The sequence below is a fragment of the Maylandia zebra genome, linkage group LG7 (assembly GCF_041146795.1).
Source record: "Maylandia zebra isolate NMK-2024a linkage group LG7, Mzebra_GT3a, whole genome shotgun sequence".
NCBI lineage: Eukaryota > Metazoa > Chordata > Actinopteri > Cichliformes > Cichlidae > Maylandia > Maylandia zebra.
This window is the reverse complement of record NC_135173.1, coordinates 5,379,839-5,397,652: the sequence shown is the minus strand read 5'-3', so window position 1 is coordinate 5,397,652 and position 17,814 is coordinate 5,379,839. Positions and strand designations below refer to the sequence as shown.

The 17,814-nt window shown below is 39.3% G+C and overlaps 1 protein-coding gene across 1 annotated transcript in view; it reads left to right on the top strand.

Annotated features, from left to right (window-relative positions):
• Window positions 1-509: 509 nt before the first annotated feature.
• mrpl23 (mitochondrial ribosomal protein L23) overlaps window positions 510-17,814 on the top strand; it is a 50,393-nt gene continuing 33,088 nt past the window's right edge. Inside the window, exons 1-3 of the mRNA XM_004563367.2 lie at window positions 510-654; window positions 2,313-2,435; window positions 14,371-14,453. Of these exons, the coding sequence (XP_004563424.1) occupies window positions 635-654; window positions 2,313-2,435; window positions 14,371-14,453 (226 nt within the window). The 5' untranslated portion in view covers window positions 510-634. The remainder of the gene's footprint in view (window positions 655-2,312; window positions 2,436-14,370; window positions 14,454-17,814) is intronic.

Here is a 17,814-nt window from a genome sequence, read left to right as displayed (position 1 = left end):
TCTTCAATCATCTTTACCCTTGGTGCAGGCACATCGTGTTGTAAGAAGAGACAACAAATGTGGAGTCTGAAGCAAAGATAAGAAGATGCAGAGATGGGAGGAGGTCTCCCTCTGCTGATGCCTAATCATATATGTCCTGAGAATATACTCAAAATCTTCTTCTTCTTCTATCAACTGCTCCCTTTAGGGGTCGCCAGAACAGTCATTTTTTGCACATGAACAAACCATTGCAGGCTTTGTCTTTCTTTCCTTTCTGTCCAAACTGCCCCACCCGACTGTTTCTCTGATATACTAATTTCTCAATATGCTCACAACAATGACATTCTCAAAAATGAAACCGAATGCGTGACAAAGTAATTGAATCTTTTCAGTGCTTTTTTTTTTTTTTTTTTAGCTGCATAACAGTCCGGTATAACATGGGGATCTTTTAGTTTATTATTCAATAAGCTGAAACAAGGAGCACACATATCATACAGCTCACTAACACCCTAGCATCACAGGAAGGTAGTATATCCAATGCGCTTGCGCATTGCCAATGTTCCCGGAAGCACATCCCTGCACGTGTAGGATTTGACAACCTTGAAAAACTATAAAGTAACTATCAGCGTATGTCTGTCAGTAAGAATTTCTAGGGATGCCAGTAACACGACTGCTGTGAGTATCAAGTGTTTTGTTTAAATAAGAAGCCTCAGTTTTACTCGTGGATACATTGCTAGTCATCTTTTCTGGCAGTTTAACCTAAGAAAGCAAGCTATTGCTAGCATGTCTCCCAGCTGACCTGTATGCACTCTGTCCTGAATGCAGTCGGATTAGTCCACGTTGCTGTCAATAACTGTCAGTGTATTTTAGACTGCAAGTTATGTGCTCACTGTGAATTTCAGATAACTAAGCAACAAGAACTTAGCGGGCGCTAGCCTGCTATGCTAAAAACAAACGGCATAACATGATGTTGGAGTTGTTGTGCAGTCACTTTGCAGGTTGGTGAAATTGCAGCAACTAATCTGCCGCAATATTAAATCATCGTAGGGGTAATGTGACTGTTTACGAGGTTTAACCCACGCTTATTAATACAGGGTGCTGTTATTAGTGCACCGTAGACATTGCACGGGAAATGTGTAGCTTGTATTGCTGAGCTACGTAAATACAAACGATCTTGCCTAATGGGAGACCACCGCTAAACAGAAACATCATAAACACATTTTTTCTGTTTGCTCAAGATCCAATAAAACGCTACACTGCTAATATTTGATCATTTAGGTTTGGAGACTTGGATTTGTCTGTTTTTCCAAGTTTCATGGAGAAGTTATTATAAAGCGTGGCAGTGCAAAACAAACTCTGTGTGTGTGTATTTAATAAAAGATTGTTTCAGTGTCTCATATTCCTTTGAGTCTCCCCCATTTACCGGCTGCATTTGTTTGTGTCTGGAGGAAGACACATCTTTGACCTCACATCCTTAGGTATAGACCAGGAGTGCTAAACATAAAGCCCCGATCCTGCCTGCTGGATTAACTGTATTTTTATAAGTTTTACAGCTTTTCCTGCTGATGACAACCTCCCCCATAGCCATTCATACTATACCGAATCAATGTAAGCAATAAAACAGTTAAATGACAGAAAAGCTCCGTTAAAACAAGAAAATTTCAAACATCGACAGTACTTTTTTAAGTTTTATAAATAGGGACAGTTTGGGCAGTGAGCTGCCAGAACTTTTCTGTAATCTTTCACATTTTTCATGTAGAAAAACTGCAATGTGCTGTCGAAAATGCACTTCTTTATTTTATATTAAGATATCTCAGGGATTAAATGTGTAGGGAAATCTGTTTACACTGATAATAAACTGAGTTTTATTCGGCCAGCTTAAGATCAAAGTGGACCTTATGTGGCCCTCGATGTAAAATATATTTGACATCCCCGGTCAAGACCTCTGTAGTTCAATGCTCTTGATTTCAGACAAAGTTATTCTTGCCCATCCTTATTTCTATTTGTTTTTTCAATTTGTCTTAACTAAGTAAAAGGAAAGATGCGCTACCTGCTTATATGGCAGTGAGTAAAATCTCCAAAGAAATTCCGTTCTACGCATTTGTGTGAGCTGAAAGTTTAAGGAACTGTTCCAGATATTTTTAGTAGAAAAGGGAACCCTCTTGGTGCTGGACTGACCTCAGCTGCTTATCTTAAATCAAACAAAGATTAAAGACATAATTTTACTTGATCATCTAGGTAGCAGTTATTGTGCTTTTCTTTTAGACAATATTATAGGATTTATGGGAACGATATCAAGGATAATAAGAGCCAGCCTGTGCATATCTCCTCAGATATCCTCTCTACCAGCTGGGCAATCCCCAGCTGAGGATCTTCAGACCTAGCTGGTTTCTGACCCTGGTGAGGCCGGGAAAAGAGCAGCCTCAAGACACTGTCCAGTTTCGCATCCCAATGGAGTAAGTCTTTGATTATAAACGTTAATATGTATGAGTTCATTACCATACACCTTTATTTATCACACCGTTCTCAGGTAAATTGATTTTGCAGCACATAATACTTGGAGAAACTTTTACTATGCACGGATTAGTGAGTCTGTATTTATTCTCAAGGTTGCCTCAAGTTTAGACATGGTTATTTGTCCATAAAATATAAAAGTGTGGTTTGCAGTCCATTTTTTGTTTAAGCTAATGGATGCCTATTATTCTTTGAGTAGGAAAACATAAAGGTGATTGCTGGAAAACTAAATTACAGTCTCTCGTGTGTTATATTCTTCTCTATTTTAACCTCCTAGGACCTGGCGTCCACTATTTTGGGTTATTTAGACCAAAATACTAAATTTTGCTCTACAGGGCCTGATATCCACTTACGAGGACATTAAACTGCTACTGTCCTATCAAAATTTTAAACGAATTTCCTGATATGTGGCTCTTATTTTTCTTAAAAACAAAAATAAGGTAAAAAAAAAAAATCTGGTAATTCTTTGTTTTTTACATTCATCGGGCCCCAATATTCCCAAATATCAAAGAGAACTTAAAAATGCATGCCATGGAAGAGTTCAGGTCTTAGGAGGTTAAATGTGTTTGTGACCCAACATCAGTTCACTGAGGCTGAAAATTGTCTTTTAGTTTACATTTAGGTATTATGCTACTCTTTTCCCTGATGTAAATAACAAAGACCTCACAATGTCTCAGCTCACACCCCCCTTTCCCCCAGCCCTAAAAAAAAAATCAACAAAACTCAATATTTTATTTGTCATTCACTTACTGCATGCATACTTGATTCATTTCAGCTCCGTGTGAGACTCAGGGAAACACTGCTAATATGACTCAATGTGTAAAACAGCCAGTAAATCCCACGCTTAACTTCCTGTTAATACTACTTTATTTAAATGCATAGTTACTTTTTCAAGCAAATTGTCTTTTATAATCACCAGCACTGGCCTCTAATCACCTCTTTCTGAACTGTAAATGAAAAGTCTTGAAAAAGTCTTTTGGGAGAGATTTGAGTATTTCCTAACATATTAATTTAACAGATCTCACGATAGAGCTTGTTGTACATAATTATTATAACTTATATATCAGATATAATGCCTCTGATCTAAAATACTTTTACGTCAGTGGAATATTTCATTTATAGTTTTATTGCCACAGTGTTTTTTTTTCCTGTCTTTTTCCACGGCGCCATAAATTACATACTAGTCCATTTGTTTAGTCCTTTCAGGCTGCCGTTGCCCATAAATGCAGGTGCTTATCGTTTGAAGTCTGCGTATTGTTCCAGTTGTAAATTTGTACACACATTAATCAAAAATCACAAATGCTTACTTGTACATACTGGCCCTTTGTAAGCATTCACTCTATCTATCTCTCTCTGTTTAAGTACAAGCTGTTCAGCTCTAGAGCAGATTTCCTTGGATTGAGGATCCTTTTTTCTTTTTTTTCTTTCTCCATATGCGATTGATAATGAACACAAAACAAATGAGTAAGAGTGGTCAAGTGACTAATCCAAGAAGAGAACAAAACAAAACTACACTAAACTTAAAAAAGATATAATGAACATAAAATAAACTTTAAAAAGACCCAATCATTTTTTGCCCTGTATAGGCTGTAAATTTATTTTAGAGTTTAGACTATAGTAGTTTCAGTTGAACGTATGGTACAATGAACATATGTTTTGCATTTAGTCTGCAGTAATTTATTTTTACTGCCACAGTAACGGTCTTGCGGGACCAGTAATATGTCCCTGATGTTTGATATTGTGGCCACCAGGTGGTGTGACAGGCTCAAAAACAGAAAACGGAGGCCTCAGTCTTCCACAGTGTAGATAGTGTGTACCACCTCATGATTATCCTCTAATGAGCTTAGTTGCAACAATGACTTGTGACAGGCCGTCATTTCACTCTCACATGGAGAGTGACGCATGAGGTGAGGTCAAAAGTACTTTTATTTGGCTTTGAACTGGGGCATTTGAATCAGTTTGTACACATCGAGTCTTCACCATTAGTCTCTCAGAGAAGCTGCATCAACAGTGAGACAGAAAGGGAAGGCAAAACTAATCTTGTCTGTGTAGATACGATGTTCTTATTTTGTCAAGTTTCTGCTGTATCTACTGCGTCACTAAACGTGACAGGAGGTCCAGTCATCACTTAATAGTGACAAGCTGATTTTGACTACCGCTACAAGCCAAGGTCACTGAGGTTACCAGCACTCCTGAGGCAATGAGAAGCCCAGAACCCACACTGGGGAGAAAAATTGAAGTTTGAGGCAGATCATCTATGTGTCTCTGGTGGGGTTTAGACCATAATCTGTTCATCCAGGTGCCTGGCCTCCCACTCTGATTCTTGCCTCTTCTCTGCCAAACTCCTAGGGTGCTTATGTAATTGTGTGTCTTTGTGTGTGTGTGTGTGTGTGTGTGTGTGTTTTTCTGTATATACTTGTAAGTGTGAGTCCGTTTGTGCGAATGGTGTGTTTCTTTGTGTATATATGCACAAAACTGGGTAAGTGCAGGGTGCGTGTGTGTTTATAAGGGTGTGTAAGGTGTTCTGTTTTTTTCCTCACAGTCTTTGATGCTTGCGAGAGGTGCATGGCTGATTGATATGCTGCTGGGGCCTCAGTGTGTGCTTGGAAACACTGTTATTTTTTTCACTTTTCTTAACAACATCGTAGTAAATGGACCCACACAGAGAGACAATGACAAATGTCACTCCCACTCCCAGTTTATTGATAAGTCTGAGTCACTGTGGCAGTGAAAGCTGTTGTAGTTATGATTCTTAAGTGTAGGCGGTGTAAGCGTGGGTAAATTTTAGAGCCGAGCAGCTGTTAATGAGAACTGGTAACTGTTGGCGTTCTCAAGAGAATAACACAAGGTGGCCTTTATCTTGCTGACACCTGGGAGCTAGATATCCATAGTTGTTTGTCTTGCTCTCTTTTGCTTTTCTCTAGTTTTCGTACTTTTTGGCAGTATCACTCACTTTCTGGCATGTCTTCCTCCATCCTTTCCCTCTGTCCCACCCTGGGCCTGCTGTTTATTGTGCTTTTCTTAAGCACTTTGCTATGTGTCCAAAATCAATCCTCCTTTGACACTTGTTTTTTGAGACACCTGGGCTGTGTTCTCTGGAAATTCTCTTTCTACCTGCCAGAGGGAGGTATTTGTTGGTCTTTTTGATTGTTCTCAAACCTTTTGTGCTATGTAAGTATTTCCCCTCTGTTCTATAACATCATCAAATTTCTAGGCTCACACCCACGCACACCTTCTTGTACCTCACCTGGCATGGCGAGAGGCCAGTACACTCTCTCTCACACACATGCACACAAAGAAAAGAGCATGCCATTGAACTTTCAGTTGAGTCTGCTACACAGTCACATTTCATGCTATGCAGACTAATAACTATGAAACCAGACCATGCTGTGGTTTCTCACTCTAATCAGACTTGAGCGAACTGACCCTGTAGTACTGCACCTCACGATTTCTTTTGCCAATGGTTCAGTTCCTGGACCTAACAGCGTTGGAGTCACCAATATATCTGGTCACCTCTTCAACGTAATAAGCACACGTTTGAAACTGTGCCATTTTTTTTTCATGCTTGTAAACCCAAGTTAATGTCATATTAAGTCATTTAGCCTGTAGATTTGTGATGTAAACTCTATTGACCTGTTTCTCGGTAAGAACTTTTGTGACTTTCAATGACCGGCTCTTTGATCTATTTTTGTTCTATTGTCAGGCTGCAGGGCAAATAAAAAAACTCTAATCCTTCACATGCTGCTTTTATGCTCTCAACTTCTCAACTGTCTCTTTTCTCCTCAAGTCTCGGGTTCCTTGGCAGCTTTCCCTCTAAACAAAGTCGGCTACTATGATCTTGATACTTAGTGTTTAGCACTTTATGTGTGTGTGTATTGTCTCTGAAGATGGGAGGGTTAAAGTAGAGACTGTACGTATCTCAACCTAAAATTGACAATGGGCAGGTCAACAATGTGGAGCGGCTTTCATTTGCCTTTCATCTGTGCAAAAGATACTCTCCTGTTTCATTCTCACCGCTAAACCACTTTGACGCAGTGCACTTTGATGTTCATGTGTGCATGTATGAGTATGTATGGGCTGTGTAGTGTACCTTCGATGTTTAAACTATTGTGTGTGTATATAAAGGCCTTATTAATTTAAGCTAGTTTAATGTTTCCCTGACATTCACCATAAAAGTGTGCTGTTTGTCTTTATTAAGGCATTTTTCTTCAGTGTATAATCCATGTATTATTTCTTGTAAGACCACCCCCCCCCCCCCCCCCCCCCCAAAAAAAAAAAAACCAAAAAAAAAAAAAAAACCTGTTAGATTCACAGTTGATGCAAGAGCAATTCAGACAGCAAACAACCAGTGCCTGAGATTTCTTTCCCTAACTCGTCAATAATTCTTTCCATTGGGTTCTGGTGCAGAACCAGTTCTCCTTGATTCTGATCCTCTGGACTGAACGTTTAATAGTTTTACTATGTAAAGCTCGGATATTATCAAGTCATGGTGGATGGAGTCTGTGGGCTGTATCGGCTGGTCATTAGTGACTTTCTTGATGTAACCCCTCCCAGAACCATTAACGTCAGTGGTTCGAATAATGTCTCTGTGGTAGCTTTGTTTTTACTACCACCAGTCTTCTTTTTTTGTTTGTTTTGTTTTGTTCTTGGTGAATAAAAATAATGATGAAATACATGAACTGGTTCTACACTGGGTGCCACATCGGGGTCGAGAGGGTTATATGTGATCATAAAAAGCCTAATGGCTCCTGATGAGATCATAAAGGAAGGGCAATTTTTAAACTGTAATGTGTGTCTGTTACTTGTAAGCTGTAAACCAAAAAGACTATGAGCAGCCAAATATTTAATGCAGCTCTTTTTTTCTTTTTTCTTCGTCAAACAAGGGGCCAATTAAATGTCTTTTAGTAGTTTCTGAACAAAGTAATCTTTCTATGGTTGTGACAGCAAAATCAAGCTTATACAAAGTGATGTTTATCTTAAAAAAAAAGGAAATAAAGCACTATAATATACTTTCCTACTCTAACCTTTGTAGGCCACAAGCCTAATTCAACCCTTCACACAGCGCTTTGCTCCTAGACATTTGGGTTTGGTCTCAATCACAGACCTCCAGATTAGCAGATGACCTACTCTTCCTCTTGAGCCAAGAGCAATGCCATATTCTTACAATGTAATGTTTTTAGAGTGGAATCAAAATCAGTTGGTACATTTTTGTGTTCATAATTCCATCAATTTTGACAAGATCCCCAACTACACTTTGTCTTACGGATGACGATCATTTGAGCCACAAATTTTTATTTTGGATTCATCGTTCTGTAAGACTTTCAGGCATTGATTTGTTTTTGTTTTTTTAAAGATAATTTGGCATGCTTCAGACTTTTCGACCTGTTTTGATATCCTTTAGAATGGCTTCTTGACAGTCACCCTTCCATTTAGACTATGATGATAATGCATCTATTATTACTTAAATTAACAGGTTGCGGATCAATGGAAAGGCCGTTCATCTGCTGTAGACAGAGTATAAGTTGCTAAGTTTGCTAAGTTGTCTGTGTAGACCCAACACTGGCCCATCCCTGACTAAGGTGCCTCTTTTGCGATTGAGTGATTCATATGTAAGTATTAAGTAGCTTAACAAACAACGAATATTCCTCTGAAAAAAATAAAGTACTGGAGTGAAAAAGCAGCCAATGTCCAGAAAAACACTTTGAAAGACTTTGGGAAAGCCTGGAAAACTATTGCTCAAGACTGTTTTAAAAAACTGCAAGATGCTCAGAAACAAAATATAAAGAAATGGGGCTGGTTTAAGACTTTTGCACGGTACTATAGTGGAACTTAATACTTGACATATGAATCACCATGACTAGGGATGGGTACCGGTTAGGGCTGCTCAATTAATCGAATTTTAATCATGATTACGATCTGGGCTTTCAACGATCATTAAAAATGACTGAGCCGATTATTAGCACCTCCCTCGTGCTTTACTCTCGCGCTGCTCCGTGTGGCAAATCGAGCGCACCTCTCCGCATTTCGAACAGCGTCACAACAATTAAGAGGACCCGAGGGAAGCTCGGAAAGCTAAGCAGAAGTTATTTGGAGAGGAGAGTGACTGCCGTTGGTTGAAAAGAGATGTAAAAAAAAACTTCAGTGGTTTGGAAACATTATGGGTTCGCGGAGTCAGATGTGTCAAGTAGACATAGTGTGTAAACTTTTCTACGGTGTCGTAGCTGCACCACAGAGCAACACTGCAAAGTTCACTAAACTTAGATGTTTACATTTTTCATTTATTTTTTATATTGCAAACATATTATAATTTTTTAAAGTCATTATTCAATACATTGTTATTGTTAACCCTTTAAAGCCTGTCAGAGCAGCACGCTCCGTTTTGTGTAACTATGTTTAAATCCCTGTAGAACCTGAACCATGTAAGCTAGCGCAATAATTATTTTGCATATGAAACTTACATCTCATGCCATCAGCTTGTCCTCGGTCACGGTTTCCTTCCATAAAAAGCGCTTGCAGGAACAAAAACATAATATTCCAGAAACACGCTTTGCCGATCCGATCAGCTGTTCGTAACACTTCCCACAGTGAAACAGACGTCAGCGCAAACTATCGCACGTCACTTCCTGCCCGAAACAGGAAGTGACGTCATTTCGCGGAAAATTTAGTTTTTTACTTGTAGGCCTTAAAAGCCTATACTGGTGTTTTTATAAGTCATGTTTGACTTTTCTGAATAGTTTCTGGGATGCTTAGAACTCGAATTGCACTGCTGGAAATAGTTTATTTTGATGCACATGCTGTTTTCTTTGCATCATAGGATTGTTTTTTTTGTTTTTCCTGCAGTGTATATAAAAATTGCTATATCTCCAAAATAAAACTATGAAGACACTCAAAATAAATTTCCTGCTGTTGTAAACTATTTTTTGCAACTTTTTTGTATTTAAAGTTTTGAGGGATAAGCCTCTTAAATTTCTCCAAGTAGAAATATATGTTAAAAAAAACCAAAATGATTTTACATTTTTTTGTAGTTTATTGCACTTTTTTGCAATTAATGTAGTTACTGTGGACTTAATGAATACATATTATTAAAATATGGGCTATAACAGTTGTATTGATGTATAGCAACTTGAAATGCTCCCACAAATGGCACTACAACATGTAAAAAAATAATATAAGCTCTGGCGGACTTGGTTCTATAGTAGGTCTTAAAGGGTTAAATATCGTCAAATAATCGAGATCTCAATTTCAGTGAAAATAATCGTGATTATCATTTTTGCCATAATCGAGCAGCCCTAGTACCGGTATCTGGTGCCATGATGGCACCGATTCTGACATAAACGGTAGTAACCAGACCGAAAAACAGCGCACATTTCGGTGCTTTTTTTCCCTGAGATGTGATACACACAGGCGAAGCGGTCAAAAGTCTGGCTGTACTTCACAGCAAAATATGCAAACTCAGCAGCCTGCAACAAGTGCTTTAAGCTGATACTGTGATACTGTCAAAGGAGGTAACACCTCGAATCCGATGAAACACCTGGCGACGCATAGCGTTTTTTTTTTAAAGCCGAAAAATGCGCCGTATTTGATAGCTTGCTGCGAGACCTCACACCGAGCGCATCTACTGCGGGTGTGGTGCCTGTTATCGGACCCGCAGTTAGCAACATCCCCCAAAAACCCGAAGAGGAGAGTCCTGGCCCCTAGCCCTGCCAGTGTAGCAGAAATGATGACGGATGATGATGCAGCAGCAGCCGTTCTTCTCTGCGTGAGTAGCTTAATGTTGTTCGTGTGTAATTTACGTTGAGTAGACTAACCACGTTATTAAATTAATGCATGTAAGGTGAACTAGCAAACACCGTCATAGTTACATGCGGCTGTCTTCTTGTTTGATGGCAGATACTCCCTTCACCCTGGCCAAAAAGGCTAAAATGACCAAAGAAAAAGTGGAAAACAGTTAAACATGAGAGGTTTTTGGACAAAGTTTGTGTTTTTTCCATTGTTTAAGCACTGCTTCCAGCCAAGAGTGATACCATATATGCCCTATAGCTGCAGAAAAGGCTAACATTGTTATCTTTTTACAAAAAAAACAGCTGAACATGAGAGGTTTTTGGACCAATTTTGTGTTCTCCATTCTTTAAGCACCGGTTTGAGCACCGTTTAAGCACCGGCACCGTTTCAAAAGTACCGATTTGGCACCGGTATCGGATAAAACCTAAACGATACCCATCCCTAACCATGACCCTTCAATATAAAGGCAAATTGAAGGGACTCTTATTGTGAATTGATGCTATATAAGTAGAACTGAATTGAATTCAACTTGGGTACCAGGTTGTCATAGCTTATTACAGAAAATTGAGATTTTGTTGACACATTAAGGATAGCAGTTCTAATGGGAGTTTTTCAGTATTGTCATACACTGTCAAAGCCACCTCTTGCTCTTTTTCAAATGTGTCCTTTCACCTACTTCTTTCATGCTTTCAGAGCACAGGTGTAAATTGACTACCTAAAACCAGTGGATGTGATACTGATAATCTTTTTGGCTCTATGCGAGTTAGCCCACATTTCAGAATAGGAACGATCCAGAAGCTTGTAGATTCTTTGCAAGTGAGAGATTACATCTGAAAGCAACTGCAAGTAGGTTAATCTGCAGATTGATGAATCTGCTTTATTGTCGCACATAAACAATCGTGTCACAGCCAGACAGAGCAAAAGCTTCAAAAGCTTTACCTCGTTTATGTCATCCTGCTTCCAGCCCTTCTTTCTTTAACACTGCATGATATTAGATCAAGGTCCCTTGTCTCCCTTTACACTCCCCCTTTAACAATGCAGAACAATATAACTTTTTTAAACTGTTTTCTGACAATGAAGCTAGTGTTCCTGAATTAAACCTGCTTGGCAACAACGGACCATAATTGAACCTAATCCATCGTCTGCGTCATCTGATGCCCTTCTAGGTTTTGTGTTTGGAGTTCTTTCATCGTCTTGGCTGAGGAATCTTTGTAGCATGAGTGTTTGCGTATAAATATATACCAGTTGCTGAGGAACGATGCCGTTAGCCTTAGCAGTTGCTGGAGACAGGTTTTCATTCTTCCTGAGAGGCAGAAGTGCGAAAGGTTAGCTTGTGGAGTCAGATGGGTGTTTATACTGGGATGATGATCAGATGCTGCCTGCATCGCTGCTGGAGACGCCACGCCCTTTGTCTAAGTTTAGCCTTGTTTATGTGCACACTTAACTTGACATTTTCTCCTCAGCTTTCAGCCCAAGGCTTTCTTTCAGATTGGGTCCTGGTTTGTAGCTGAGATGGGAGTTATGTATTGACTCAGGTCACAGGAAAAACAGCTATCTCATGCAACCCCTGTCAAGTGTGTGTATGAATTTAGAGTACTGTATAAAAATGCAAAGCAGTTAGATATACAACTAATGCCATAAAGAGATTTTATTTATCAGTTAACTCCACACAATACACAATGAACAGAAAAAACACAACCTCATCAGTTTTTGTCTGCTTGTGGTTACAAATGAGTGCCAAAAACTTGGATAACAGTTTTTCTGTTTGTTTGTTTGTTTGTTTGTTTGTTTTGGTACATGAAGTGACTAATGTCAAATAAACAAACTCATGTTGGTGCTTGATATGTCACATTTCTGCCGATCAGTCCACATAAACAGGTACCCTCATTACTTCAGCATGGCTGTTTCACAGCGAGCTTCGGTTTCAATTTAGGTTCTGTTCATTTGCTCTTTTCCACAATGGCCAGTTAAAGCATTTTGGGCTTTAAGAAGCAAACACAGAAAAAAATAATAAGAGATGGCCCAAACACATGGTGGGACAACCATTTGTTTACACTAATCACAGCAATTTGTGTATGAATGGTTACAGTTAGCAAAAGGTGATACAACACACAAAGCAACTGAGGTCAAATTAAAGATGTGATTATTAAAAAAGAAAAGAAATGGTAGTGTATAAAAACGGTGTATAAACGGAAAAATATCCACCGTTTCACGATTTTACATGTTGTCTTTGCACTAGTTTTAATTAAATATTCAATTTGAATGATTTTCGAGTCATTGCAAATTTTTTTTATTTTTAATATTTCCATTTTACATGTATCACAACTTTTTTGCAAAGAGTTATAGTTTGGAAGACAGTTGTTGCAAAGTACATAACATAATACAAACATGAATCGCGGTTTGTAAATATACACTAGAAGCTCTTGTATCCAGCAGCAGAAACTTTAGCTCTACCCCCCCAAAAACAGAAATTTATATAACCTGGTAATAGAACTCTTTTTTTCTATGATGGATGCCATTGCTGTGTTTGTGGTGGCGGGATAATTTTAGTTGTAAAAGCAGTTGGGATTTAGAAATATTCTCCTCATTAATCAGGATCAGTTCACTGTGCTAATGATCCAGAAGAGACCTCAGTGGCCTCTAAGCCACTTTCTTCTCTTCCAGTTCCACGCAACTGCTTTCTAGGAAAACCCGACTGTGTAATCAGTCTTTCTTCCCCTCCTGATCTGACGTACCCCTGGTCACTTTGCTGTGCTTCACTGCCCTCTGGCACACACACTGTGAGACAGTAGTTATGGTGGAGGGGGGGGAGCGTAAATGGAGCAGAAGACGGATTTGCATGCCACATCTTTTTCCTCTTGACAGTAGAGACAAATGCATCTAGAAATGCTGTCAACGAGATCCTTTTTTGTCACAGTAAAGCAGAAGCCTCTTCACACTAATGCCCCTAGTGGACCAGGACCACGATTGAATGTTGAGAGGATGAAACTCACTGCCAAGTTGGTTCTCACTTTTCATAGCTGGGCAACTCTCTGAAGTTGATGTTTAGTAGAAACCCTGTGATGGTCAAATCACTATATCAAGCCATATATTTTGATTAAATGGTGGATTTGAATGTGGAAATTCTTATTCAAGTATCAAAAAGAGCAAGGCCTCAATGCACAAATCTTAGAGGGTCAAAGAGAAGGTTTTACTTCTGCACCAATGTCAGGTTTGCCAAACTTTAGTCTATTATAGGGGGAAAAGGCAATTGTTTGTATAGCATGGGAACATATATTACATCACTCTTAAGTACAAAGAGTCTTTGTATTCACAGATGGGGTTTTCTCATGCAAATGTTTGCCTCAGCTAATATTGTTACAACAACTCAAGGTATCGGGCCGTCACCTTGGAAAAACGGTGAATATTACATTATCCTGTTCTATTAAAGAAACGTATGAGGTGATAGAAGATGCCATATCCGAGGCACTCATGTCAGACCACAACGTCGCTATTAAGCACTTTGTCAGACGCATTTGGGAAGTGCTTTCTACCAGGCTAATCCAATTGGCTTGATTGATTAGCAGTTAAAAGCCTTTCTTTCCCTAGTCAGAGGAATCTGCTTCAAATGCTGCCCAGCAGGCTAGCTTTAGCTAGGCTGGCCTGCCGGATCAGTTGGTGCCAGGCCCACTTCCTGTGTAGGGTTTCACAGGACGCGATCAATACTTGCAGACAGCTAATTGGATGAACACTGACACTCACATTTCTCCTCTCCACTTTACGGTCCATAGAATAAAAGCTGAATATGGGTTTGTACGAGAGTGTCCTGTCCGTTACATTTGATAATATAACAACAAAGTTTATGGGAATGCAATGTGGAAATGAGCTGCATCATTTCTATGTAGGTGTCAGTTAAGTGAATGTGGCATTATATGATCAACAGTGATCCAGTATGTAAGCCTGCAAGGGCTCGACTTTAACCGCAAAGATTTTTTCTCGGCCTGTTGTGTCTCCAAACACACGTCCAGATTAATCCTTATCATATGCAACGCCTTATTCTTGGAAGCCTCCATAACCTCTGTTCTGTTTTCTATTTTTCTGGGTATATCTGGACAGAATGACCAAGTACGATATAAAGAACTACTTGGAGAAGATCTATAATGTCCCTGTGGGAGTTGTCCGCACCAGGATACAGTTTGGTGAGTCTTCTCATTTCTTTGCACTCAAGCACAGAGGGCCTGTAACTTTTTCAGAATTTGGAGTGATTGTACTGTTTCGCAAAATATCATCATGTTATTGCCAGGGTTGGCCTTATCTCTTTGTTTTTGTTGTTTGGGATGAAAGTGTGTTTGCTCAGCTCTAAATGGGATACAAGCACCATCGTTTTTTTGGGTGTTTCTACTCTTTCTTATTTTCATCTTCATTGTAATCTTCTGCTTTTCTTCTGATAAATGCGGCCATGACAGCTAATTTAAATGGAAAAAAGTTTTTGATTGGGATGTTCTTTACATTTGGTGTTTGAGCCTCAAGTACTATAGTGCTAAAATGGGCTCCTTCTTTATATATATATATATATATATATATATATATATATATGTGTATATATATATGTGTATGTGTATATATATATGTGTATGTGTATGTGTATATGTGTATATATATATGTGTATATATATATATGTGTATGTGTATATGTATGTGTATGTGTATGTGTATATGTGTATGTGTGTATATATATATATATATGTGTATGTATATATATATATGTGTGTGTGTGTGTGTGTGTGTGTGTGTGTGTGTGTGTACTGATTTTTTATTTTATTTTTTATATTCATGTTATATTTATTCGCTTTATTTATTAAACCATTTAATTACGCTCATCATTTAATGTAATCATTTACCTTTATGAGCTATTTTCTTCAGTGTTATTGTATTTTTTTATTGAGCTAAGTTGTTTTTCAAGTGCTTGGTGCTGTAACTCAGTCATTTCCCAGTCTTTTTGGATGAATAAAGTATTTATTTTGAGTTTATAATTGGCTTTCTTTTCCCTCATCACATTTTAATCAGTTTCTATAATGACACTAGTGCATCATAAATATGATGTTGTACGGGCAACACCAACACAGTTGATGCCAGTGGTGGAAAAACATACAAACATCATGACTTTGCATGCGTCTAAAGGCTTAGTCAGTCCAAAACATTGGGAGAGGGTGGTGAAAACACTTGATTCCTGGTATGCAATACCAAGCCACAAATATTTCATCCAAATTAAAATCCTAAAGTTGTAATGCAGCTGTTCTGAGTCAGTGGGGTAGATGCGCTCGCACACACACACGCACACATGCATACGTGGTATAAATATTTTGATTTCAAACCGAATGCATGACTTAAGTACAACATAAAAGATTTGCATATAAGTAATGGACTATGTGCAAACTAAATATGAAACTTTTTTTTGTGATGTGTAACTCGGTACACAAATCTTGTTACACACTAAACACAGTTCACCCTTACAGTGAAGATGTATCGAAATGGACTGTTCAAAAAAATAAAGTAACAGTTTTTAATCAGAGTATAGCATCAAGTCAGTTAAACGTCTGGAAATATGATCTGATCAGTTAAGTACCACAGGGAGTTGGTAATCAACCCCCAAAACAAGGAATGGTTTTACAGGTGGAGGTCACTGACATTTTTTTACCTCTTGGTCTTTTCTGACAGTTGGACATAACCGTAGGTCCTTAACCTGTCAGCAGGACTGGCATTTGGTCCTTTTGTGCAAGGGGGACAGAGTGAGCAGTGTTAAAGCCCTACAAAATGACCTTCAGCAGGCCACTGTTGTGAATGTGTCTGACCAAGCGATCAGACTTCATGAGACTCTGACATCCTCTAGTGTGCCGTGTGCTCACTGTCCAGCACTGTAGAGCTCGATTGGCATTGAACATACAATACCAGAACTGATAGGTCTACCACTGGCGCCCTGTTCTTTTCACAGAGCAGATTCACCCTGAGCACATGTGACAGATGTGAAAGGGTCTGCAGAAGCTGTGGAGAATGCCTGCCACTAATGTTGTTCACCGTGACCGATTTGGTGGTGGAGAGGCATATCCATGGAGGCATGCACAGAACCCTACAGGGTAGCCAACAGCACCCAGACTGCCAGTAGGTATCAGGATGAAATCCTTGGAACTATTGTCAGACTCTACACTGGTGCAGTGGGTCTTGGGTTCCTCTTGGTGCATGACAATGCCCGGTCCCATATAGGGAAAGTAGACAGGCACTGACGCTACCATGTTGCACTTTAGACTGTGTAACTGCTCAGTGATGCCCTGGGCCAGATCCCAGGACAGCACCCGTCGTCTCATTAGCAGCAGGCTCCGATGTTGTCAGGCATGCATAAAAGCACTTGGGGCCACACAAATTCCTGTGAAGCATTTTGACTTGTTGCACTGAAATTTCGGCAAAATGGAGACGCCCACGGCATTTTATTTATTTGGATTTTTGTGGTGTCTTTGAATTCAACCCTCTCTAGGTTGATGATTTTCATTAAACTATTCACTTGTCTTTTGTTCCTAACACATTACCCAGTCCATATCAGTGTAGATATCAACATGATTTTTCCCATTGAGTTCTTATGTTTTCAGTGTTGCTTGCAATGTATAAACAAGTCTTGTCTGTAACTAGCAGGATGTTTGATCAAAGCATTGATTGAAACTTGCAAAACTACTTCTGTGTACTTTCTGCCTGGTGCTATCTATCTGTACGGCCCCATATTTGGTTATCTGGTGTAGTAATTTGGTAATGTTATACCAAATTACTGCCATATTAAAATGTAATGCATTTACTTAATTAAATTATGTAAATGTAATTTCATAATTTTTAATAGGGACAAGCATTTCAAAAACATATACCGTAATTGTCGGGCTATAAGCCGCTACTTTTTGCACAAGCTTTGAACCCTGCGGCTTTTAGTCAGGTGCGGCTTTTCTATGGATTGTCCGTGATTTTTGTCATATCGTAAGACGATTTGTTTTGTTTGTTCCGCTGTTGTACGGCACTACGTTGCCTGGCGGAAGGGCATGTGATCAGACACACAGTATCGGGGTTCAAGAGTGGTATGTTTGTCACATGTCCATCCGCCAGGCAACATAGTGCTGTACAAGTAGCGCGAAAAACAAACTTCAAAGTAGCGCTATGCGTTCAGTGGGAGTCGTGGATGACGAGCGGCGATAAACTTGCGAAAAGCAAGTTATGCTCAACTCCACCGGTGGAATCTGACAGCGTGGAAAAGTGCGAAAACATCCATGATCACCAACGGATTTCGAAGGGCTGGACTGCTGCATGATGGAGAGGAGGACACCGCCACGGCCCTTCTGAGGGTGTTCGACTCTGACACTGACAACGAGGATTTCTTTGGTTTTGAAAGTGACAACGAAGGAAAGGAGCTGAGAGTGTAGACGTAGCCATCCTGAGCCTGTTCGTATCCGACACTGGAGAAGAGGACTTTGGTGGTTTTAGTGCGCAGAAAGATGGTGGTGAATGACTGACTTTTCTTCTTGTTAA